At 37.8% G+C, this 24,178-nt stretch overlaps 6 protein-coding genes across 24 annotated transcripts in view; 3 read left to right on the forward strand and 3 right to left on the reverse strand.

Annotated features, from left to right (window-relative positions):
* Nucleotides 1-101: 101 nt before the first annotated feature.
* On the forward strand, nt 102-5,504 carry mor (SWI/SNF- related protein mor). Of its 2 annotated transcripts, none has more exons than XM_015171739.3 (8): nt 102-339; nt 432-557; nt 873-1,800; nt 1,860-2,190; nt 2,305-3,082; nt 3,138-3,351; nt 4,056-5,042; nt 5,099-5,504. In XM_015171739.3, exons 1-8 carry the CDS (start codon nt 223-225, stop codon nt 5,239-5,241), a joined length of 3,624 nt encoding a protein of 1,207 aa, XP_015027225.1. In that variant the 5' UTR covers nt 102-222; the 3' UTR covers nt 5,242-5,504. The 2 variants fall into 2 exon arrangements, with proteins under 2 accessions (XP_015027225.1, XP_002053232.1); XM_002053196.4 differs by having other exon boundaries at nt 4,062-5,042.
* Nucleotides 5,498-8,943, reverse strand: Rbf2 (Retinoblastoma-family protein 2). The gene is made up of 2 exons (XM_002053195.4): nt 8,632-8,943; nt 5,498-8,563 (listed from the first exon to the last, which is right to left on the reverse strand). Exon 2 carries the CDS (start codon nt 8,554-8,556, stop codon nt 6,175-6,177), a length of 2,382 nt encoding a protein of 793 aa, XP_002053231.2. The 5' UTR covers nt 8,557-8,563; nt 8,632-8,943; the 3' UTR covers nt 5,498-6,174.
* Nucleotides 8,944-9,190: 247 nt separating this feature from the next.
* Nucleotides 9,191-9,815, forward strand: LOC6630985 (uncharacterized). Its single transcript, XM_002053194.4, has 2 exons — nt 9,191-9,363; nt 9,416-9,815. Exons 1-2 carry the CDS (start codon nt 9,253-9,255, stop codon nt 9,614-9,616), a joined length of 312 nt encoding a protein of 103 aa, XP_002053230.1. The 5' UTR covers nt 9,191-9,252; the 3' UTR covers nt 9,617-9,815.
* Nucleotides 9,695-10,598, reverse strand: LOC26531622 (zinc finger CCHC domain-containing protein 10). Its single transcript, XM_015172431.3, has 2 exons — nt 10,462-10,598; nt 9,695-10,407 (listed from the first exon to the last, which is right to left on the reverse strand). Exons 1-2 carry the CDS (start codon nt 10,506-10,508, stop codon nt 9,852-9,854), a joined length of 603 nt encoding a protein of 200 aa, XP_015027917.1. The 5' UTR covers nt 10,509-10,598; the 3' UTR covers nt 9,695-9,851.
* Nucleotides 10,599-10,721: 123 nt separating this feature from the next.
* LOC6630984 (uncharacterized) lies at nt 10,722-12,516 on the forward strand. 2 transcript variants are annotated; one of them, XM_002053193.4, is made up of 2 exons: nt 10,722-10,982; nt 11,044-12,516. In XM_002053193.4, exon 2 carries the CDS (start codon nt 11,059-11,061, stop codon nt 12,106-12,108), a length of 1,050 nt encoding a protein of 349 aa, XP_002053229.1. In that variant the 5' UTR covers nt 10,722-10,982; nt 11,044-11,058; the 3' UTR covers nt 12,109-12,516. The 2 variants fall into 2 exon arrangements, with proteins under 2 accessions (XP_002053229.1, XP_015027226.1); XM_015171740.3 differs by having other exon boundaries at nt 10,727-10,988.
* Nucleotides 12,517-15,236: 2,720 nt separating this feature from the next.
* Nucleotides 15,237-24,178, reverse strand: part of Sap47 (Synapse-associated protein 47kD) — a 37,105-nt gene continuing 28,163 nt past the window's right edge. For 5 of the 17 annotated variants that reach the window (XM_032437905.2, XM_032437902.2, XM_015171911.3 and 2 more), the window contains 7 exons: nt 22,132-22,229; nt 21,664-21,764; nt 21,318-21,592; nt 21,136-21,254; nt 20,017-20,337; nt 15,935-16,145; nt 15,238-15,762 (listed from right to left, as the gene is read on the reverse strand). In XM_032437905.2, the coding sequence (XP_032293796.1) occupies nt 15,720-15,762; nt 15,935-16,145; nt 20,017-20,337; nt 21,136-21,254; nt 21,318-21,592; nt 21,664-21,764; nt 22,132-22,229 (1,168 nt within the window). In that variant the 3' untranslated portion in view covers nt 15,238-15,719. Of the gene's footprint in view, nt 16,146-17,652; nt 17,955-18,363; nt 18,709-20,016; nt 20,338-21,135; nt 21,255-21,317; nt 21,593-21,663; nt 21,765-22,131; nt 22,230-24,178 lie in introns of those variants that run through there. The other 12 variants (XM_015171909.3, XM_015171919.3, XM_015171917.3 and 9 more) reach the window with 9 other exon arrangements.

Consider the following 24,178-nt stretch of genomic DNA (forward strand, 5'->3'; position numbering starts at 1 on the left):
TACAAAATTATATAACCTCAATAACATGGAAACTAGATCCATTACTGGTTCGACTCGAGCAATTATTTTATATCGATAATAATGCACGTCAATACTTAAATGGTATCGATACTCCGCCACCCCAATTGTGTGCGTCTATTGCGGCTGCAGCATTTTCAATATTCGTTTTCGACGTGAAACTGTGCACCAAATCAAAGAAAAGCATAAAAAAAGTGTTGCACAATGAACACACTCGGTCCTAAAAAGGACGGAAGTCCCAATATTGAGTTTTTCCAATCGCCGGAGACGCTGCAAGGCTTTGAGTCTATACGACTATGGCTACAAAAGAATTGTAAAAAGGTGAGTACAACGCCGCCACCGTAAGCGAAAACAAAAATGGCGCTTCGCACAAATTGAAAACATACAACAACTTACGTCTATTTGTATTGCAGTACTTGGCGCATAGCTCAGAGCCAGTAACAAAGGAATCCCTTGCACAATTGCTAATACTATTTCTGCAATATGTGGAAGCCAAATTGGGCAAAAACTCGGCTGAACCGCCGGCAACGAGAATCCCGGTAAGTGTGTGTTGGGGGGAACAGGGTGTTTTGGGTGTGCAAAATGTTTTGTATGTACACGCGCAATAGAGATGCGCACATGCGAGAATTTTGAGACGAACACGAGTTGACCTATTCAAGCACGAAACATATTTCTTTTTTAAATAAAAATTACACTCTTCATGATGTTCTAGACTACAAAAACAATATTTGGATTTTTAAAAATAGTGATAAACCTCTAACTTAATGTTGTATTTAAATATGTAATCTGCATATACATTTTTTAAATAGTAGCCAAAAGTTAATGAAAAATACTAATAAATTCCCTTGTTGCAGATGCGCTGTTTTCTGGATTTCAAAAACGGTGGAGGTCTCTGCATAATTTTCTCCACCATGTTTCGTTTTCGGGCCGAGCAACGTGGCAAAAAGTTTGACTTTTCAATTGGAAAGAATCCCACCCGCAAGGATCCCAACATTCAATTGCTGATCGAGATCGAACAGGCCCTTGTAGAGGCAGATCTCTATCGCATACCTTACATCTACATAAGGCCAGAGATTGAGAAGAGCTTTGAGGCACGTCTGCGTGAGATTCTTGACAATCGGCGGGTTGAGATCGTCACTGATGAAGAGGATGCCACGCATATTGTGTATCCTGTGGTGGATCCACATCCTGATGAATATGCTCGCCCAATTTTCAAGCGTGGCAATCATGTCATGCTTCACTGGTACTACTTTCCTGAGTCATATGACTCTTGGACACTGAATAGCTTCGATTTGCCGGAGAATATACCCGAGAACCCAGAATCGCCTGCAGAACGTTGGCGGGTGGCTGCATCATGGATTTTAGACCTGGAGCAGTACAACGAGTGGATGGCCGAGGAAGATTACGAGGTGGATGAGGTGGGAAAGAAAAAGACGCACAAACAGCGCATGTCCATCGATGACATTATGTCCTTTGGTGATGACAAAAAGAAGCCCACCACGAGCAGCGGCAGCGGCAAACAAAAACGACGTCGGTCGCCGTCACCCACAACCTCAACGTCTACATCGAAGCCGGGAAAGCGAAAGCGGTCTCCAGCGGTCATTCACAAGAAATCGCGCAACGATGACGATGATGAGGATCTTACACGGGATCTCGACGATCCGCCGGCTGAACCTAACATCCAGGAAGTGCATAAGGCAACGCATTCGGCGCTGCAATCGACAGCCAGCCCAGCACCCGGTGGCAAATCACGAGGTGACAACGATATGATGCCTATTAAAGGTAAGTTATCCATGTGACCCAATTGGCGTATTGTATTTATCTTGATCGCTGTTAAACAGGTGGCACCATGACTGATCTGGACGATGAAATGACTGGCGGCAGTGCTGCCCAGGCGCTGTCCACCGGCGACGGCGACAATTCTCAAACGGGCAAGACCAGCGACAACAGTAATACCCAGGAATTTTCATCCTCAGCCAAGGAGGACATGGAGGACAATGTGACCGAGCAGACGCATCACATCATTGTGCCCTCATATTCGGCCTGGTTTGACTACAACTCAATTCATGTAATCGAAAAGCGCGCCATGCCCGAGTTCTTCAACAGCAAGAACAAATCCAAGACACCAGAAATTTATATGGCCTATCGCAACTTTATGATAGACACCTACAGGTGCGTCTAACAGATATATCCGTGATTTATCCCGGTTTAAAGCTGGCTTTTGTTATACATTACTTTATCACCCTTTCTAACCTGTGCGGCGGGTTCACTGCTTTTTGCTTGCAGACTTAATCCCACAGAGTACTTGACCAGCACAGCGTGTCGGCGTAATTTGGCTGGGGATGTGTGCGCCATAATGCGCGTACACGCGTTCCTGGAACAATGGGGTCTCATCAACTATCAGATTGATGCCGACTTGCGTCCCACTCCTATGGGGCCGCCGCCAACCTCACACTTTCACATACTCTCGGATACGCCATCTGGTTTGCAGGCAATCAATCCACAAAAGACGCAACAACCGTCGGCGGCCAAGACTCTGCTCGATCTTGATAAGAAACCGCTGGGTAAGGAAACTGGCGTCGATTGCGATAAGACCAGCGGCGGCGGCCTAGGCATCAAGACAGAGACACTGGAGAATGGCGCCGCTAGTGGTTTAGCCTCTGGGGTTAGCCAGTTTGGCCTGAAATTGGATCAATATGCCAAGAAACCGGCGGCCATGAAAAATCGTACTGCGGCGAGCATGTCGCGCGAGTGGACCGACCAGGAGACGTTGCTGCTGCTTGAGGGCCTTGAGATGCATAAGGACGACTGGAATAAGGTGTGCGAACATGTGGGTACCCGCACCCAAGACGAATGCATTTTGCACTTTTTGCGCCTGCCCATCGAAGATCCGTACCTTGAAGATGATGGCGGCTTCTTGGGTCCTCTTGGCTGTCAGCCAATTCCATTCAGCAAGTCTGGCAATCCTATTATGTCGACAGTTGCATTTCTAGCATCCGTGGTGGATCCGCGTGTTGCTGCTGCCGCTGCAAAAGCTGCCATGGAGGAATTCGCCGCCATCAAGGTAAGTTTCCCTAAAAACAAGCATTAAACTTATTAATGAATGTTTAAACCCGCAGGACGAGGTGCCAGCGACTATTATGGACAACCATATGAAGAACGTGGAGAAGGCCTCAGCTGGTGGCAAATTCAATCCCAACTTTGGTCTGGCAAACAGCGGCATTGCCGGCACTGGCAATGACAAAGACGATGACGAATCAAAGGAGGGAAACAATAGTAGCTCCACGGCAGGCGGTAACGATGAGGAAATGAAAGATATTAACAAAAAAGACGGTAAGCCCGATCAACAATATAAACACCATTTTATTATGCATCTGTAAGTGGTGGAAACAGTGACCTTTAATTTAAATCTGCAAAAATGATTTTCCGCAATTTAACAAACTATTTTTGCATAATAATCTGCTCACAATATCAATATTTCTGAATAGTTGAATGTTTTTGAAGAAAAATATACAACATTTAATGAAATACTTTTGGATATTTATACCTTATATTTTATTATATTTATGAACTAATTGACTCCGATGCGACCAGCTTAATATTAATAGTTATTATATATTCTGAGCAGCGTCACCAAATCTTAATAAGTCAAATGCAAATTATTGCAAATGAAAGAACATTTATAAATAACATTAACAGGCACCTTAAAAAATAACAAACCATTTAAGTTTTTTTTGTTGTAAATAAACAACAACCCCCTTCTTAAGTATTTTAGATTTGGTAAAAGTTTTTCCTCGAAAGTTTCTTCATAGCTGACTAATGACTAAACTTCATTATTTAAAAATAGTTTCAACTTCGTCTTGCATATTCAAGAATAATCAAATTAAAAAATGTATGATTTTCGTCGGCTTGCCGATAAAAGTTTCGTTTGTTTTGTCAAAACCTTTTAAGTTCTCATTAACATTTCTTTTATTTACAAAATTTGCAAACATGATGAAAAATTGGCCTATTTTGTGTTGCCTTTGTTAACACACAAGCTACAGACGAAGCCAAGTCCAAAGACAAAACGAAATCGGATAAGCTCAACACAAACACAGACTCAAGTTCCACATCAACAACAACAACTACTACTACAACAGCAACAAGCAACACGCCCACCACCAATAACACAGATAAAAAATCTAAAGATTCGTCGTCGTCGTCGTTGGCCGGCGGCGACAAAGCCAATAAAATCGACAAAATGAGCAACGCCTCAAACAAAACGGCTTCCAACTCCTCACCCACAGAAACTAGCACCAACAGCGATGTTGAGATCAAAACGGAAGACAACAGTGGGGACGGCGAGACCAAGGATGGTAGCAACGATGCCAGCAGCGGTGGAGCTACAGCCAAGGACGGGGCCTTCAGCGAGAACAATATGCAAACAGCAGCAGCCGCTGCACTGGCCTCGGCGGCCGTAAAGGCGAAGCATTTGGCCGCGCTTGAGGAGCGCAAGATTAAGTCGCTGGTAGCATTACTGGTGGAGACACAAATGAAGAAGCTGGAAATCAAACTACGTCATTTTGAGGAGCTGGAGGCAACTATGGAGCGTGAACGCGAAGGTCTTGAATACCAGAGACAGCAGCTTATCACGGAGCGCCAGCAATTCCATCTGGAGCAGCTGAAAGCGGCCGAGTTTCGAGCGCGCCAGCAGGCGCATCATCGCCTACAACAGGAGCTACAGCAACAGGGACAGCAAGTGGGCGCTGCTGCGGGTGCCATGATCATGCCACCACAACAACAACAACAGCAGCAGCAGACATTACCGCCGCCTCATCATCACCAGCAGCAACAGTCGCAGCAGCCGCAACCGGTGGGAGCGCCTTCAGCGCAACATCAGCCGTTGCCGGCGCACATAGCTGCAGGTGCCAATGGTGCACCTTTTCCAACGCCGCCAGTTGTCCCTCCTGCAGCCGCTGCGCCGCCAACACCGCCCGGCGAGCTGCCTGCACCTGTTGCGCAAGCTCAAGCGCCTACGCCAATGGGTGAGTAGAGTGCTAAAATTCAAGTTTGAATGAAAATTGACATGTTTGTGTTTTAGAAACTACACCGCCAGCTAATGCAGCACCTGTTGCCGAGGTCGCCAGCGTGGCAGCAGTTGCGCCCAGTACTGCGCCTGCTCCAAGCATTCCAGCGGCAAGCGTTCCGGCTGTTAATCCTCCTCCTCCTCCTCCTTCATCTTAAAACTATGTGTGTAGGCATGAGAAAAAACTTTAGTTATAAGTTGCACGCTCTCAGTATGTATTGTATACTCTCCCCTCCCGTAACCCAATTGTCTGTTCCCGCTTGAAATCCCTTCATTAGTGTACTTATGTATTTTGTTGTAGTCCCTTTGTGGCGCCTGCTCATTTGTTCTGACTAGGCGTCCTTTCATTTATTTACACAACTTTGAACCAAGTTTCAAACCGAAAACTGCATTAAAATAAAGTCTACTCATATGTATGAAATTGAGCAATATTATTTATTCAAATGTATTATTATCGCCAATATTTCGTTGATTTTGTCAGCTTACGTCGAGTAATTTGAACAGGATAACGTGCTTGTGTACATTCACTATATTATAATCTGCTGGATTTTCTCAAAAAGTCAAAATCGATATTCAGTTATTTTGACTCGCTCGGACGGACCGATAAAATATTTTACGTTTATATATTTATTTATATTTTACATTTGCACAACTTCACTGCATTTTTATTTTTATCAATTTTCCATAGGAAACGAAAAGGATCTGTTGTTCTCGGGATAACCAAAATAATCAATTTTCTATATGCGACTGCGATATGTCGCTTAAATTGCAGTAATTAACGTAAGCGAAAATGAAAGTATAAAAAACAAATTCAAGAAAATAGGTATATCTAATTTGAGGTGAAAACATGCATAAAACTGATAGACGAGTCTTTTCAACTGGCCAATCTAATCGTTCAACTCAATTTGGCCATTTATAAATTCAGTTTCCAGACAATTCAATTTTCAGATTCATTCACAATGATATACCCTAAAAATCTAACATTGGGTAGCATAGTCTATACACTACAAAAAAAAAGGTAGCACACGCATGCGAATAGCCCTCGAAAGAACTTAACATGCAATAGCACAGTTCTGGCCGCACTCCTCTGCTCATTGGAAGGTTGTGCGTCTTCTGAGTATATTTGGTCGCTTGGAGGTGGATATTTGCTTGCCCAGCTCTTCGTTGGAGTGTGCACGCTTGAGATTCTTAGGCGTCGCCGTCTCGGTTATAATTTTGGCCCTGCAGCCATTGGCCATGCATATGCGTGGCATCGCCTCCGGTGAGACGAAGACATTCGTGTTGTTGCCGTTGCTTTTTAAGCGCATTTTGCTTGTGAGCTCCTGCAGTGGCCGCTGAGTAGAAGCACATTCATTTCCGACTGAGGATTGCTCACAGTGTAAATCACACGCGTACTCGGCCATGCGCTGCACATAAACTCGATTGTAGAAGGTGATGATGTCCGTGTTCGGCTGCCCATCGGCCAAGTGCACGGCTCGATAGATGGCACTTTGGGCGTGAGGCTGGCGTCTATACTGTTGAATGATATCGCTGAAGCTGATTCGCAGCTGCCCCTTGCGCACGCAGAGGTAGATCGCGCACATGAGGAGCTGGTCGAGGTGACGCTCCCGCAGCAGCTCATAGCCGTGTACAATGATGGAGTGTTCTAAAATGTGCCAGATTTTCGTGTAGCTCGCCAACAGGGATAGACACTTGCAAAGGTAAGCCAGCCTTTGGTTAGCCAGGTGATAGAATTTGCGCAAACAAATGTTGATTGCGCCAGGCGCAGCTCTTACATTCTCCTGGCCCGAGCTTGATTGCACGTCTTGGCAACGTGGCAGCCCCGTGCTAGCATATATACGCCACAGCTGCGAGTTATTTTGCCAAATCAGCGAGGTCAGGCATTGGGCTTCGATGTCATGCAAATGCTTGATGAGATCACGCGTCAGCAAGCCGCACTCGTGTCGCACAACTAGCTCAATTATCTTTTGAAACTCATAAGGATCTATGTTAAAGCATTTCAGCAGCCAGGGAAACTTAAGCTGCGTATCCTGTGCTTCAAAGATATGCAGTACCAGCTGCAGGCAGCAGGCGATGAGTGCGACATTAAAGGTGCGCTGCAGCTGGATTAGTAGCTGCGCAAGTTTGATGGTTGGCCTGCGACGCAGCTCGGCAGCAATGATCTTGTCCAGCAACTGGTAGTACAAGCCCCTAACCAGGTTAAATCGGCTATCAGATGTGTTCGTCTTTAGAAGCGCTGCACTCTCAAACTTGTCGCACATTTCAAGCAAAGATTGCTGCAAGAGCTTGACATCGCTTTTGCTCAGAGCACCGCTTATGTAAGTGGCCAGCGTTTGCGGCAGTTCGTCTGTTAGCAACTTGGTGAGATTATCGCGTTGTGTGTCGCTTGTAAGCTCGGAGATTAGCTTGCGGTTTGCTTCGCTTATGTTATTTTGCTGTTTCTCTTCCCTTAGCGCTGGTTCCTTGTCTGCTGAGGACGACGGTGTGTGCTTCAAAAGTACCCGCTCATCAATTTCGCTGATATCCGAGACGTGCACAGCGTAGCTGCGATTCAAAGATGCCAAGTTTACCTCTAAGATGCCGTCTTTGATCAGTTCGCGCATAACCCGATCGTTGCCCAGCAAACGTTGATCCATAAACAAGCCCATCACAGCCTTGTGAAAGAAGGCGTTCTTCATAATCCGAGCCCCCTTTGCTGGCAGCTCCGGTATGAGACCGCATATGGCATCCATGGCACTGTACTTGTGCAGCAGATCAATGTCGAAATCCTTGTTGCACCAGCTTGGGGGTACGCCCTGAAACGCCGTGTTGATAACATCTGATTTGTACACCTCAAGCGCATTTACATAGACTAGTTCCAGGGCGCAGACCAGCACCTGGCAGCCATTGATTAAATTGGTTGTTGCAAACGGGGGCAGCTCGTTGCGCACCACCAGAAACAGCAGCCAGCCAAATTCATAGATCATTTGGTAATGAGCACGACTGTCTGCTGTCGCGGGCAGCACATAGAGCTTTTGAAAGATGCGCTTGTAGTGCTGTAGCAGAAGTAGCGTGATGCCGAGTCGTCGCTCCAGATCGTTAACTTCCTGCTGAAAGACCTCCCCATTCTGTGCGAGCCAATTCCAATGCTCCATGCGTTTTAGGAACTTGTTAATGTTTATACCAAAGCTGCGTAGCAGTTTGGTCAGCGATATGTTCCAGCTTTGGCATCGCGCCTTCTTATCCCATGGTTCATTTTCATCTGTTTTTGTGTTGACCACTTCTTGTCGCATGTCCTTCATTTTGGTCTGTTGCAGCTCACTGTATACAGCGCAGCAGAGCCAGTCGTCAGCCTCATTGGATAGGACGCCATCAACGTTGAGTTTATGAAATGTTTTAATAGCTTTTTGCCAAATAATCTCTTCAATTTTTAGTTTCTGACAGTTTGCAACGAAGCGTTGAAGGATTGTCCCCTTGTCCACGGTCTTCATCATTCGTGTGCTGCAACAAGAAGAAAATAATGTTTTAGCTTTAACAAGCGTTTTGTTTTTCTTTGCACTAATACTTGCCTTTGTATATAAAACTGCTCGAAAAGTTCTTAATTTTACGTATCTTTCGGCGCGAATATCAAAATGCGACGCAGCGCGGTAAGGTTGGTCACACTTTTTTTGTAATGCCGTCTGTCAGTCCTGTTTCTTCAAGCAGTCAATTTAAATACATATATATACTCAATTTCATAAACCTTTGTATTATAGAATAGTTAGGAGTAATTTTTTACGAAATGCACATAATATTCTTTTAACTTCCCAAAATGTTATAAATGCGCGCAGTATATTGCAAAAAGCAAACTTTAATATAACAGCGATAATTCTCTGCTATGTTATGGTCCTGTTATGGCTCTGCTACAGATAGGTTGGAAGTAAGTTTGCGACTGTTAAATTTAAATTCGCGAATTCTTCACAATTATTATCGAAAATAGTTTGTTTCTTAATAAGGTTTAGGGTTTAGTAATTATTAACTCCATTTTACAGTAAACTACATCACAGTGCATTGCAAAATAAAAAGATTAAGATTATTGTAAATTGAAAATAACACTTGGGCAAAATGTTAGCTCAACAGTGAACAGTGTAAAAACAAGCGTTACTTGGCAACTCTATAGTTGTTTTGTCTTTGCTGCCAACTTAGTTAATATGCTGCAATCGAACCGTGTATTACAAAAGGAGCAGGCTGACTTATATGCCATAGAAAGGAAGCTAGTCAAAGTGCTTCCGGTTGTTCAGGAAGCCTTGAATTCACTTAAGGTAAGGGCATCCACACAGACAGAATAGTTTAAAGAACCTTTCCTACTTTCAGGTGGAGGAGCTGCATTTAAAATCACAGTCGGTACATCGAACAATCTCTATGGTTCCATCTAGTTATAATCTTGAAGTTGATACTGAAGCCTCTGAACAAAGCATAGTTACTCCCAACGAGCAAATTAATCGGCAGCAAATTGACTTGGAATTATTCGGAAGCGAGTTGCAGACGTTTGAAGTGGAAACCGATTCGGACTAATCAATTTCACAGCTGTTAGTCATTTATTGGTACGAATTTAGCTAAGTTAAAAGAATTCAAAAAACAAATGCGTTCTAATTTTAAGTAACTTAGATTATTTTAAAAGAAATTAATTATGACATGTTGCAATTTTTTGTTAATCTGGTGAAAGCACCCGGGAAAAAAATAAACTAAACTACTAAAGCTAGGCTATGTATTATACGCATTGTTACAATTATTATTATTCGGGCCAGCTCTACGCGTCTTGGACACCGCCATCGGACGATTCATCCGAGCTATCGCGCCGTTTCTTCTTCTTAGGTGATGAGTTGTCCTGTTCGTCGCCGCTGTCACTGCTTTTGCTGCTGGAACTGGAGTCGTCATTTTCACTGTCGCTAGAGGAACTAGATTCACCATCGGAGGAGCTGCCATTGTCGTCTTCATCGGAACTGGAACTATCCGAGTCGCTACTGCTGCTGCTTGAATCCGAATTTGATGATTCCGAACTGCCTTTTGAGCTATCTGAAGAGCTCGATGATGAGGAGCTGTTGCTACGCTTTCTTTTACGCTTAACGCGCTTCTCACTATCGGGACGTACTTCTGTGCCGGCATCTGGAGAACGTGCCTCACTGGCCGCCATAGACTCTGCGGCGTTCGCGCTTTTCTCAGCTAAATGTTTGCTAAGCTGCTTTGTGCGTGAGCTACGGTGCACGTATTTTCGTTTTTCCTTACATTCGTAGCTCCAGTGTCCTAAATTCAGACATTTCTGACAGCGAATGCCGTTTGGAAAAGCAGCGGCCAACTTTGCAGATCTGCGTATAAAATTCTCAGTTACGTTTCTTTTGGTTATTTCGAGTTTAGCTTACCGCTGCTTTTGAGCCAGCTTGCGGGCTGCCAACCCCACCAAAGTCATCCTTATATAATAATCTCTGAGACGGTGTTTAGAGCCAATTTTGACAGAGACTTGTAGAAACGTGTATAAAGAAAAATGTATAAGCTGCAAAAATGTTTTTGGTACTATTTTGTTTTGTTGTCACACACTGAGTGTGGCCGCAGTAGTCCAAAAGCCCTAAAAATACCGATTATGCCAAAATGGTATTTAATGGAATACTGTAATCGATTACAAAGTCGATAACATTAAAACATTATTTCTTGCAACTAGTTGTAAACAATTTGTTATAGAGTTATTTGCGTGCAAATATGCATTATTGCTACATACCACATTAGGCAATAATATAACATAGTTTTTGCGTAATTAAGGGACAGGTAGACACAATTTTGCCTTACAAGTGCCAAAATTTCGTCAAGATTACCCAAAACAATAACAAAACCTTTTGGTGACTAAGAGGCGAAAGGTGAAGTCCAAAAGACAGTTGCAACTAAGCAGGTAAAGGTAAACTGAGCACTTCGTCGATTGCCTAATTTGTGCATATTTAACATTTACATAGAATCAACTCTCGACAATGACCGAAACGGATGCAGCTGTCAGCACAGCGGGGACAGGTGTGGTCCCAGCAGCTGGTGTCCGATTCATGCCGCCAGAGGAGCTAGCCATGCAATCGCTTACCAAACAGCTATACAAATCGCGACTTTTTCGAGGCATTTACCTCGAGCGTTGCTTTGTCGAGCAGCTTGGTGGGTATCGCGATGTTATAGCCCTGCAGCGCAGTGAACGTGATCTGGAGAAGCAGTTGCTAAGCAGCGCAGCAAAACTCCAACTGTTTTATCAACGCATCGTGCCCAATATGTGGGTGGGTATTACCAAAGGCAGCTTGGGCAGCTATAAGCATACACCACATCCTGCACAGCTGGACACCTGCGTTTGGACGGAGCTCAGTGATTTGGCATTTGGGGAATACTGGTTCAGCATTAGAACACTACGGTTTCGAGGTCAGGAGGTGCAGCTTAAACTGAAAATGATCCGCGCAGTTGAGGCAGACTCAACATCGACACTACGACATTCTCTCTCGATGAAAAGAGGCAGCCCCAGCAGAGCGCTTACATCTGGTGCTAGTCCTGAGGCAGGAGGAGCTGACGATGTCGTCAGCGAGGAGAAGCCAGCTCAAATCGGTCTGGATGATTTTCTGGCTGTTCTACAGCAATGGCGTCAGTCAGTTGTAACGACTGTCTACGAATTTATGGCCAACGATGTGAACAAGCGTAATATAATGGGCACCCTACGTTTCCTGGGTCTGCTTATCTTTTCCATATTGAGCGGCGCAGTTGTTGCGCTACGTTTCATGGGCATCTTTGCTGTGCGGTTTCTTTTTGAGCTCAGCCGATTTACACACACCGCCACACCAATCGTCTTTAAGCTAATCGAGTTTTTCAACAAGATTGTCGGCGCTTTCTTTATATTGATAGCGATGATTTGGAAGGATTTGGTTGTAAATCGTGGTGGATCTGCGCCCAGGCAGCCACTTGAATCAAGCAATCATTTCAAGAGCATTACGTATGAGAAGTCCGAGTCGCATCGTCGCAGTCCACGCTATGGATCGTCACATTATCGGTAATCCTAACAGAATTCTGTAGCTATATCTATGTTGTCAAAATTGTCTAGCGGAGCTGCACCTGCATTTAGTCACTGGGGGTAGGGGTTCAGGGCATTTCCCTTTGAAAATTGTGTTATTAGCATTAAAATATATATGGCACTCAGTCCCTTGGATTTCGTAGATGTTTGTTCAGCAAACATTTTTAACTAGAGATTTTTAATATTTTAAGATTTTGTAATTATTGGGCAATTCTGTATTTTGTATTGTAAACAATCGCATGCTTATTAATTTTTATATATTAATTCAATGTGTATTGTTTTCAAAATTGTATAGCCTGTCTAGTAAATTTTATTAAATTTTTGTGAATAAATCTGTTAAAAATGTCTAAAACTATTTTGTTTATGAATAAAGAAGCACGTTTTAAACATACATGTATCCGAATTTTTACCAAGAAATCCGCTGTAGGCATTACGGAATATATAGAAAGGCAGTTCTAAAGATCTGTTAAAATATTTTTTCAGACTGCGTCCGATTACTTTAGCATGCCAAAACCAGCATTATAGAGTATTCTGCTCGGAATCTTTTCTTCCTCTATTTCTATACTATTTAGCAAGTAGATAGTTAGTCGTAGTTCATATTCGTTTTGCACTTCGTTATGTACGTTACATGACTGCGCCCCTCGGCCGGTTGGGCGAGAGTCGTTTGTATGAAGTTTTTTGTTTACCATCCGATTATCCTCAAACTCATTTTTAAAGATCTCTATTCAAATATATTTGAGGGTTGTTTCACACTTTTCGAAAAATACATTTATCCTTGGTGGAAATGGGGGTCAGTGGGTGGTTCAGTGGCCCACGTTTCGAGTTTTGAAATTTATTTTCTAAGATATATTAGAAAAATAATTTGAGACGTGTTACACACTTTTCGCATGGTGGAAAATGTGATTCGAAGACTTTAAGTCTTAGTTTTAAGTTTCATCCGATTTGTATAATATACTTGAGAGGACATAAGAATACGTGTTTCAGCGATTTGGAAAATTTCGCCCGCAGCAGTGGGCCGGGTTTCAAAGGCATTTTCAAAGATCTTTGAGAGAATTTATTTTAGTAGCGTCACGGCCAAGGCCGGGGTATACTAGTTAAATACATAAACAAACATCGGCAACTCACGATAATATATTAAAAATCACTTATGGATCCCGCTAAGGCCCATCGAGATGACAAACAATGTTTTAAGCTTGTGAATAAAATAAAGACTTGTTTGTTTAGTTAGTTTTAATAGTTATACACTTTCATTTTATTACGTTACTTGATGTTATTCTCATTAAATTGTTGTCATATATTCATGTATTTATATATGTAGACTAGTATAGTTTGTCGGTTTGTCACTAAATCTTATACAAATGATCTTCTTTTCGTGTTTAGTTTATTGGTTGCCTTGTTTCCAAACTTTTGCATGGGGTTTCGTGTACTGGTACTCCTTTAGTATGCGCTCTAAATATAACTTGAAATTCAATTTTCTGTGGCATTTTATGGATATATTTATTTATTAATTCTCGCTAACTTTGAGGTTTTTCCAATTTAACTATTGGCCAGCTCTTTTGTCTAAATGTTATAAATTAATAATGTCCAGTTTAATAAGTCAACTAAATAATATATTTTTTGTTTGTAATACATACATATATCAATATATATTTGATATTGTTATTTGTTTGATTTATTTGTTGTTTTTTTACGATGTTATATTTATGGAAATTACTGCGTGTATTTTTTATTTTCGTATGCAAATGCTTCAACGTACTTTGCTCATAACCTTTAATTAACGTATTTATTTCGTTTATTTTATTTTCAATAAAAAGCCTGTTAATTGTTTGCAGACAATAAAATATGTGTTCCTTAGTTGTTGGTATCGTATTTGTGTTTGATGTTTTGTAAAACATGTTGTCAACATTTCATTATTTGTCATTCCTTGTTAATAATATGCGTAAGTAAATTTTTATTTGTGTTAGTTAAATTATGCTTAAATCGCTTTCTATAGTGCCGCCAACTTGTTGAGAAACGAATAAATTAAATACAAATTTGAAATATGTTTAGTTTTACTCTTGCTTGTTATTGTAAATACTCTCCATTAGGTTTAAAGTAAAATGTACAATATACAGTTTCAGTGAAATGTCATAACGTGTTATTAACTTTTTACTTTCAAGTATCAATATAATCTGTCATTATTAACAAATAATTACACATTTATAGCGTACGTTATAATTTTATTTAACACGTCCTTGCCTGCTGAAAATAATTTGTTTATTATTATTATTATTTTTTTTAACAATTAGTTAGACATTTAGAGCAAAAACATTGATAATATAGATTGTTTGCTTTCTTTTTAAAGGTTTATGCATAAAAATTGTTCTAGTGAAATATATATGTAAATATATATATTTATAAAGGTTTTTGAACTGCTTATTGTTTATAATTGCGATTTTGTTATTTGTTTTCATTTTGTCAATTGCCATGTTAATTTCATTTTGTCAAAAGTGTTCTCTGATTTCAATTATTATTTTTGGCATTCATATTAGAAGGAAAATGTGTTTGTGGTGTTGGTGAAAAGATCGCTAAACTCAGCCTAAGGTTAAAGCAATACCAATATATTCTTTTTCAAATACTTCTAATATTCTTGCCTGTGCCTCTATATATATAAAACTGTGTTTAATTTAAAACAAATATCATTCAAAAGTTATGCGAATAATTCGTCAACATACTTGATTTAAAGTAAATCAAATTTAAGTTTCATTTAAAGTTCATATATTTATTGTAAAGAAACTGAAATATTTTAAACAAAATTTTGCAAATTTATTTTATAATTTTATTAATTTATTTTTTTTTATGGTTTTTATATTTATATTTTTTTACAGAGTACATATAGTGTGTATGTATATATATATTTATACATACATTCCTGCATATATATACATATATATATATATAGATACATTTATATATATATATATATATATATATGTGTGTGTGTGTGTGTGTATTTATGTATATAACATTAATTTTTTATACATTAAATTCAAATGCATTAATTTTATCTGTTTCTGTATATATATGTATATGTATATATATATATATATATATTTATATATATAATTTATTTATAAATATAAATAACAAAATGTTTTCCTTTGAAGCTTTTTTATGTACCATTTTTGTTTATACTGAATTTATGCATTCATTTCTATGTTTAAATACGATTTATACGCTGCTGCTTTCAATTATATTTCAAACAGTTTTCTGTTTAGCTTGAAATTTAGTGTATGTATTTATATTTAATTATAGTTAACTGTTTGCCATTTTTCGTGTGCTGAACAATTGGCGAAAGTTCCCGACTCGTCACCTCATGTGACCAAAAAACGAAAAGGAGAATTCGACGCACCGGATTGATTGAATCATTACATAATGTACTTGAGTTTAGTGTCTTATATCATCTTTAAAGGTAACTGAATAAAACGGTTTTGCTTTTGGGCACTGCCAATGGGCAGATCTCAACCAACTTTTCCAATAGGAATCGAGGCAAACTCTATTTACATTAACGAACATTTTACGCCAACACTAGAAGAGCGTAAAGAATGCCTCGTCTCATTGATAGCCCAACATGGTGCGTTTTAGGCACTTCAAAGTTCTGTTGATGCGGCAATTGGATTGGTTGGGTTTCGGGTATCGTAACAATAATGAGAGTAATCAAATAATGTGTTTGTAAAAGAGAAACAAGGAGTAGAAAGGAATGGAAAGAAACGTTAAGTTATAAACTTAGAGCCAACTTAGAAGAAACTACGATATAAGCTCTTAATTACTTTAAATCATCGGTATCCTCAATTAAATCAGCATACTCCTCCCAATCGTTGTTAGTCGATCGTGTGCGCAAATTTGATATTGTCGGTGTCTCCTCATCATCCTCCAGATCCGGTTCAACCATGTGTTTACTACGACCACCACCAGTGCCGCCCTCGTCGACCACCTCGTAGTCCTTGAGCTCAGCTTCCAGGTCCTTCTCCCATTGTTCCTCTGAGAAAGAGTTATCAAACTGACCATTACTATTTGTGTGGCTTACACGGGCTTATAGACAGATTAGGTTACATAAATAGGTTCATATAAATAAGTTAAGTATAGCATACATTGCGGCATATCATGTTAGATAATTGATTATTGATTTTATATATATATATATTAATGTGTGTCTAGCAAGCATTGAAGTTTGGCATTTTGTGACACTCCAAGCAAGTACATGGATCATTTGTTCGTTCTTTCTCATTTTCGTTTACCTTGGACAACTCGTAACTAATCGCGTGGCATATAACTAAGGCATAGGTTTTCACAGACTGTTATTCGTTTTGGAATGCGCACCGTAATTGAAAAGTAATCGTCTACAAAAGGTAAAAATGTTCTTTTAATATGGTAATTAGGCCAATACAATACAGTTTCCCGTCAGCCTGATTAACTGATTAACGAATAGCGTGCAATACCCACGCACCGCGCCAGTAAAGAAGTGAACGAAGTGCCCTTTTGCCATGACTTGCTTGTTGCTCTAACACCAAGTCGAGTGCCAGAGGTGACACCGAAGGTTTAGGTATACATACATATATGTCAGTTAAAATGTTTAATAGTACGAAAGTAAAAATATTGTGTGTATTTACAGCATATTTAACATCGAAATAAAAAGCAAGCTAAATATTTGCTATTGTTTTTACAAAATTTACTTATACAAAGCACGCCAAATATATAATAAAAACTAACTAAAAGCTATTCAAAAATTTACAATTATTCTCGAACAAATTAATAACTTAGGTTTCTGTACAACAATCAAAATTGAAAAATGTCTGGGTATACAGTATATGGACAGACTGACTTACGTTCTTAAGGAAAGATACATATTTTTGCTTGGGCTTGTAATTCTTTCTCTGGATTTTGTGTGATGAGTTGGTTTTTATACGAATTCGAATACACATTTGGAAATCGGATTGTTTTCTATAACATAAACCTGTTCATCTTTAGTGCAGTTAAAAAGCATTGAAACTTTGAATTGACAATAAATGTTGATTTCTTGATTTCAATTTTGAAAAGTTTGTGTTTTTTTGGGCATTGTTTAGATTTATGCAAAAATACACGAAATAAATAGGGACTATGCTCAAAGAAGGATTGCATTTACTTTGAGGAATTAAATAGCAACTACTTATGCAAATTCTATATTCATTTTTTTTATTGTAGACGAAAAATCAAAGGAACTCAACTCAATACAAAAACGAATAAACACAGAGGCAGACAATATTATAATACTTATATGGACACTCGTATGGACACAACAGATATAATAAATAAACTAGAAATCGGTGGCAACTATTTTGCCGAACACAATTTGTATGCAATTGAAAACCAACAACGAAATATTGAAAAAATTTTGTTTTACATTTTTTTTTTTATAATTTTTTTATATAAGTGAAAATTGGAATTTTTCAACCAACAATTTCTAACTTACCACACAAAATTTTGTTTCAGTTTTTAAGTAACATTTTTGTTGTTTTTCTTTCGGTTTATATAAATAATGCGTTTTGTTTAAATGTTTGTCAAGTGAATATTTATATATATATATATATAAATTTATATGTATATATATATATATATGTATTTATATATGTATATATATTTATATATATATGTATATAATTTTGTTTTTTGCTTTTGGTTTTTGTAAATCGCTTAACATTTTGTTGTATTTTTTAGTTGTTTTTCTGTCATGTGGGTTTTTTTTTATTTGTATATATTTTATTTTGTTTTTGTTTTTTTTTTTGTTAATTTAGCGTTTATCCGTTCAATCTTCTGCAAGATGATTTGAGAATAAATTAAGAAATACATGAAGAAAAATAAATATTTGTTAAATGTTTTCGATATAATTCATATTGTGTTTAATACTAAGAATTTGCGTAGATTTTTTTTTTTTTGGATTTCGTTTTTAAAGTGTTTTTTGTTGTTGGTGCTTGTGTTAAGGAGGAAAACGCGAATTGTGATTGGGTATACAAATCTATACTTATATTGTTTTAAATTTAGCCGAAATAGTTGGGGAAAGTATATGTGTATAAACAATAAGAATAAGAAACTCGAAAATTGATAAACACAAAAATGTTGTATAGCGAACATCAATAATTAAATGGATTTGCAATTGAAAAAGCACAAGATTGTAAAGAGTATTTTAATAATAAGAATTTGTATCATTTTGGTCATACTCAACTTGTTCGAAATTGATTTGTGGCTAGTTAATATTTAAATCATGTTAGTTTGTTATAGTTCATAGATACTTAAGTGGAAATTATAGAATTTTATTTAAATATTTTGTATGCTAGTTAGAAAAGAATGGCAACAACAGTTTGTTTAGACTGGACTTAAAATGTCGGTTTGTGTTATCATATATATATATATATCAGATATATATATATATAAGTATATTGATTATTATATAATTTATAATACTTTGTTATCCGTTAGATGCCATAGGGTTTTGCATATACGTTTTTTTTTGTTTTGTTGTTGCTTTCATTTCAATTGATATTTATTATTTAATAATTAAATGCCAGAGCTTTGGTTGGTTGTTAGTATAGTTCGACAATAAAGAAAACGATTCGACAAAATTTAATTTATACAAAAGAAAGAAACAGAGCAGAGGAGAAAAAAGAGAATTGTTTGATTTTTACACTTTGTTTTGTACACACATTTTTTGTTAAGAGTTTCTATTTGTTTTTATGTTTTATTCAAAATATTAAATTTGGTCTTTTTTTGTGTAGATTGTAAAATAAATATGCACAATAGGTATTTGATTAAAGTTAGTTCATGTATGATAAGAAATGAAAATTAAAATTCGCACAGCCAAACAGTTCAAATGAGGCAAGGGCCGAAAAGCAATCAAATAACAAATACGGATAGACACAAATAAAAAGGTGAACTCATTTATGAGACGATGCAATGGATCATGAAATGATCTATGTAATATAGACTATATATGTAAGTTCAAATAAATGAATTCTTTAAATGAACATTATATACGGACATACAAATTGTAAGACTTGAATATTTTGGACTCGACTCAACATATCGACTCGTAAATAGCTACATTTATGTAAGTGCCAGCCTGTTTCATTTTCTAGTTTTTCCGTCTCTTATCAAATAAATATCGAAATTATCACAAAATGTTTTTATGTATGTGTATATTTTTGTATGTGTATGTGTTTGGCTAGATGCAGTCCCAACTGAAATTTGTAGAGTGATTTGCTTAGTAAAACAGATTTCACAGCGGGCACAGCATGAAACCAAAAATGTATGTACAAAATGTTAAAAATTAATAAGCGAAAACAATTTTAAATGAAGCTTGCTCGACTTTTTTATGCCCTCTACTAAGGATTGCGGTATGGAAAGTTATCTAGTTAGTAAAGCCTTTACTTTGCAATGGAAAATATATATATATATATATATGTATATATTTATAAATAAATATGCAAAAGTATATGTGAAATATTTAGATTTTGTTTAAATAATTAACCGTAATTTTTGTGTAGTTTATTAAAATGATTTTGCTTTCCTGCTTTTGATTTGTTTAACCAGCAAGAGGAAATAGAAATAGGCGTTCATTAAGAACGCCAGAATATGATGGGATTTCAGTCTTTCAGACAATTTTGGGCGTTCATTAAAGTAAATCCTTGTTAATTTCCTAGTTATTCAAAAGGCATAAAGGGCATAAGTCGGAAGAGGCAATCAAATTAATTTACAAACTTTAAAAGAAAAAAGTAACATCAAAATAAAAACTTAATAAATAATACAATTATAACCAATATATAAATTGTATGAAAACTTAATTAAATCAGAGTTAAAGTTGCAGGCTAAGACCTCTTACCATCGCTGGCGGCAAGCGCCTGTTGGGTCATGCTATCAATGCCCAGCTTGCGCATACCATCTTTGATTTCGGCCAAATCGGTATCATTGGATGTTTGAAATTCATCCGATACGAACTCGGACTCAGAGATTTTTTGGGTCAAAGCTTTCTTGTCGCTAGCCATGTGCTCTTCGGCGGCAGCAATCTCTACAACAGGCTTGTGTTGGTCAGAGACAGCGGCTTGAGCTGCTGCTGCTACAGCTGATGGGGAATCGGCGATTGGCGCACTGTTCGCAGGGCTTATATTTTTATCAATATCTTTTATATCTGGCAATTGTTTAGCTGTTTTTTTTTAGACATTTCAAATCATCACAGTTGAGTTTGATTGATTTTTGTTTTAAATGTTTTTCACAATATCGTTGTAATTTTGTGTATAAAAAAAGCATAAATCATGAAAAGAAAATTAAAATAAAAATAAATTAAAGAAAATTAGGTCAAGTGAAAGGCGAATTGAGAAATTGAGTTGATTTTTGATTATCGATTTTAAGAACTGAACGCGCGACGTGGTGAAAAGTGAAAATGAGAATCGGAAGTGAAAGGAAATCGCGGCATTTTCACAGGCGACAGCAGCCGGTGCAATTATAATTAGAAATATAAACTAAACTGAAGGTAAATGAAAAAAACCTAAAAGGACAGAAACTTAACGTTCAGAGCATACTAAAGGCGGTGTTTTACAGACTCTAGCCGAAATTGAAAACAAAATAACTAGGGAGCTTGGAGAACTTGGAGCTAGTTCAAAAATTATAAAACAACAGGCGCGTGTGTGAAAAGAAACATTTACAAAATCAAAAAAGTTAAAACTTAGACTTAGAGAGACAGAGCGAGAGAGAGAGAGAGATAGAGAGGATAATAGAGTTTGATTGAGAGCTTTAAATTAAAGAGCGCGCGAATAGCGAGTGTTTGTATGTGTGTTTGAGAGCAAGAGAGAGTTCAGTAGAGAAAGTTACGGAAGAGGCAAGCGCAGGAAAATAATAAAATTGGGCAGTTTAGCCTCCTTCTGCTCCAGCGCTTAATTGTGTTCTGTTTTTGGGTCTTCGGTGTGATAGCTTTTAGATGCGCAGTAACCGACTAGGAACTTACCATCTTCACCGCTGGAAGCCTGGCCCACACCATCAGCGCCCAAAGTGCCCAGTTCGGCGGCCTGAATGATTAGTGAGACCCTATAGAAATAATTTCGCCAGAAGTTCTCCTCAGTAATGCTGCGCGGTGTTGAAGGATATGAATGAAAGTGATTCGAATTGGTTTAGGTAATGGCTACTCACATCTTGGGCACCAGCTCAAAGCGCATCGTTTCGAGCGCCTTATCCTCGGCCATAATGGCTATGGCAGTGGGATATGCGATGTCATAACTAAACTCAAAGTCCACGCCGGCTGGCGGAGCGCGCACAAAGTTGCGACGATCCTGTGATAATCCTAAAATTTCCTCCTTTATCTTTGTCTCATTGGCATGTCCAATCCAGGGGGCGGCTCCATTGCCAGCACCGCCTTGACCCTTAATGAATGCCTCCTGCTCCTTATTGAACGAGTCGAGAATGGTCTAAATATAAAAACAAAGGTACAAGGTAATGTATTTTGAACAATGTCCAAGCATCTCACGATTTTACTCACATTATCCTTGACTGTTTCCTTGATTTTGCTGCCAGCCTTGCTGATGGCCGATGACAAGAATGATCCAAAATGTTTGGCCTGTTGAGTTACTTTTGTGGTAACTGTTGAAGTGATAAGCATTTAAATTAGTTTCGTTGCTGCGATAGATACAAAGTAAAGGTGGTTGCAACTAAATAATGCAGTCAACCAAAATAGCTAGGCTAAATAGGAAATTGTTTTTGGGTGTGGGTTTATTAAGGCTTTCAGCTATGGGTGAATAAATAAGTGTGCACTATGAATTCGGGAGCATATTAACTACGTATAGTACTGTAAGCTGATTAGTAACCTGTCACCGCTTTCTATCATTTTAATCACTTTTCGTTTTGGCAGATTGCATTTGAGTCTCTTGTTTTTAAGGTTGACATTCATTTGACATTTATATAACATTTTTTTTTTGTTTTTTGTTACCAATCAAACTGTGACACGTACTTTTCACTTCATCGCCCTTACCCTGTCCAATTTGACCCTCATCGCCAGTGGGCGTGCCGCCGCCCGATGCTGGATGCGAATCAGCGCCTTCTGTAGCACTGTAATTAGAAATTGCGTCAGCGTGCAACATAGAGAACAAAATAGAGAAAGAGAGAGAGAGAGAACAAAATAAGCTTGTGTCAGATATGTGGTCGTGAATTTGGGGAAACGTTTATACATAATATATACATAGGATATCTATTGTGGATATTGCAGTTCAACTCATGCAGCATGCAGTTCATTTGGCAGTAATCCTATTTGATTCGTTCAGCAACAAAGATATTGACTGAATATGCGTGCGATTTAAGTCCGAGTCCCTAGCTTGTTTGGGTACTAAATGCAGTCATAGACTAAATCAATAGGTTCTCGAAACAAATATTTGTCGGCCAATGGATTTTCGAAAAAAAAAAACATACATGAGCAATCGTTTTTAAATTTCTATTGATATTATAGAAATTTCTTTAAAATTAATGCCTGATTTCCCATGTTCATCCATATTAAGGTTCATGTTAACAAAGTCTACATGGCAACATTTGCAAGTTAGGTTTAGCCCGTCTTGTAATGCACTGAATAAGAAAGAGGCTCAAATAGTTTTACGCATAAATTAATTTTCAAAGGTTTCACAGGAATATTTATTACTGACTAATTAATTGTATTTAAGTTCGCGCTTAAGATTTTAACTAATAAAAATGAATGTTTGGTTGGATAATATTTAGTAATAAGCTTCATTTAATTTAAAAATAACTTTCATTTTGTTTTTTGTTTAAGACCTCATTTATTAAGTTAGTCTATGATTAGCAACATTTTTGTTTTTATGTTCACATTAACGTTTATGTATATTTACAAGTTTTCAGAGTTTTTTTGTTTTGGTTTTAGTTCAGGACAATTAATATTGCAATTATTTATGTTGATTGTCGATGCAAATGCAATGAAAGTAGATAATTCAAATGAATTGTTTATGAAGGGATGGAAATTATATGAAATGCATTAATCGGAAATGAAGAGGCCAATAGAGAACACACATAATGCATGCACTAACACTCGGATCATCTTTAACGAATATATATTTTCAGATCGGTTCATGAATTTTTCTTCTTTTGACATCAAGTGACAGAGAACTCTAGTAGAGCACACACTTAGAGAGTTTATTTGGAAGGAGCTGCCAAAGAGCTGAAGATAATTATATAGTCTCTACACACACAAAATAGATAAAAAGGAAAGCGAAAAAAAGCGAATTACTGACACAGGATGAGCTACACATCGACACTGAGAAATTAGAATGGCATATAAAAAATAAAATTTAACTAAGACGAAAATAAAAATGATAACAACTAGTAACATCAATTAGTTTTTTGTTTTTATCTACTGCGTTGCCACAAGAATATTTCCAGATTTTATTAGATCCTTGAGGTTGTTTGATGGGCCGCTCAATAATGATGGAATCTGATACTTGAACATTTCTGTCTCTACTAAATGCTATACAAATTGATTTTATTTTTATATAACGCGTTACGAAACGAAAATATGAAATGAATCAAAGTGTGAAATCAACTAATGATGAACTTGGAATATATGTTGTCAGGGTCATGTGTTACATTAGCATGAATTCAAATTAAATGATTGTATAACTGGATGAAGGTCTTTATGAAATGGTTTATTTATGTTTCCGTTTCTTAAAGAAACATTTTTAGAATCTAAACATCATTGTGTCCCCTTACAAAATGCCTAATTTATAGAATTCTGAAATACACAATGACTTACCTTTATTCTTGAGAGTTGTAATTGATATTAGTCTTAAGGTATATATTGACACTTTGTTAGGGGACAAAATTGTTTTTCATATCCGATCTTTTATCAATTCGTCAAACATTTGTAAGTTTCTCAATATATATTATATATATACATACAAAAACGTTTAAAATGTTATATATGTGGTTTGTATTAAGGTATTTGTCTGTACAGTTTTAAGAGTATACGCTTTTAAGATAAAGTTATAAAGAGTAAAACT

Source organism: Drosophila virilis, chromosome 2, assembly GCF_030788295.1.
Source record: "Drosophila virilis strain 15010-1051.87 chromosome 2, Dvir_AGI_RSII-ME, whole genome shotgun sequence".
Lineage (NCBI taxonomy): Eukaryota > Metazoa > Arthropoda > Insecta > Diptera > Drosophilidae > Drosophila > Drosophila virilis.

Excerpts from the sequence above, each read along its gene's own strand:
- mor (XM_015171739.3), top strand. The coding sequence starts at position 223 with ATGAACACACTCGGTCCTAAAAAGGACGGAAGTCCCAATATTGAGTTT. Across the intron at positions 1,801-1,859 it reads CGATATGATGCCTATTAAAG|GTGGCACCATGACTGATCTG; the intron begins GTAAGTTATCCA and ends GCTGTTAAACAG. Across the intron at positions 5,043-5,098 it reads TCAAGCGCCTACGCCAATGG|AAACTACACCGCCAGCTAAT; the intron begins GTGAGTAGAGTG and ends TTTGTGTTTTAG.
- Rbf2 (XM_002053195.4), bottom strand. The coding sequence starts at position 8,556 with ATGATGAAGACCGTGGACAAGGGGACAATCCTTCAACGCTTCGTTGCA.
- LOC6630985 (XM_002053194.4), top strand. The coding sequence starts at position 9,253 with ATGCTGCAATCGAACCGTGTATTACAAAAGGAGCAGGCTGACTTATAT. Across the intron at positions 9,364-9,415 it reads AAGCCTTGAATTCACTTAAG|GTGGAGGAGCTGCATTTAAA; the intron begins GTAAGGGCATCC and ends TCCTACTTTCAG.
- LOC26531622 (XM_015172431.3), bottom strand. The coding sequence starts at position 10,508 with ATGACTTTGGTGGGGTTGGCAGCCCGCAAGCTGGCTCAAAAGCAGCG. Across the intron at positions 10,408-10,461 it reads AAGCTGGCTCAAAAGCAGCG|ATCTGCAAAGTTGGCCGCTG; the intron begins GTAAGCTAAACT and ends TTTTATACGCAG.
- LOC6630984 (XM_002053193.4), top strand. The coding sequence starts at position 11,059 with ATGACCGAAACGGATGCAGCTGTCAGCACAGCGGGGACAGGTGTGGTC.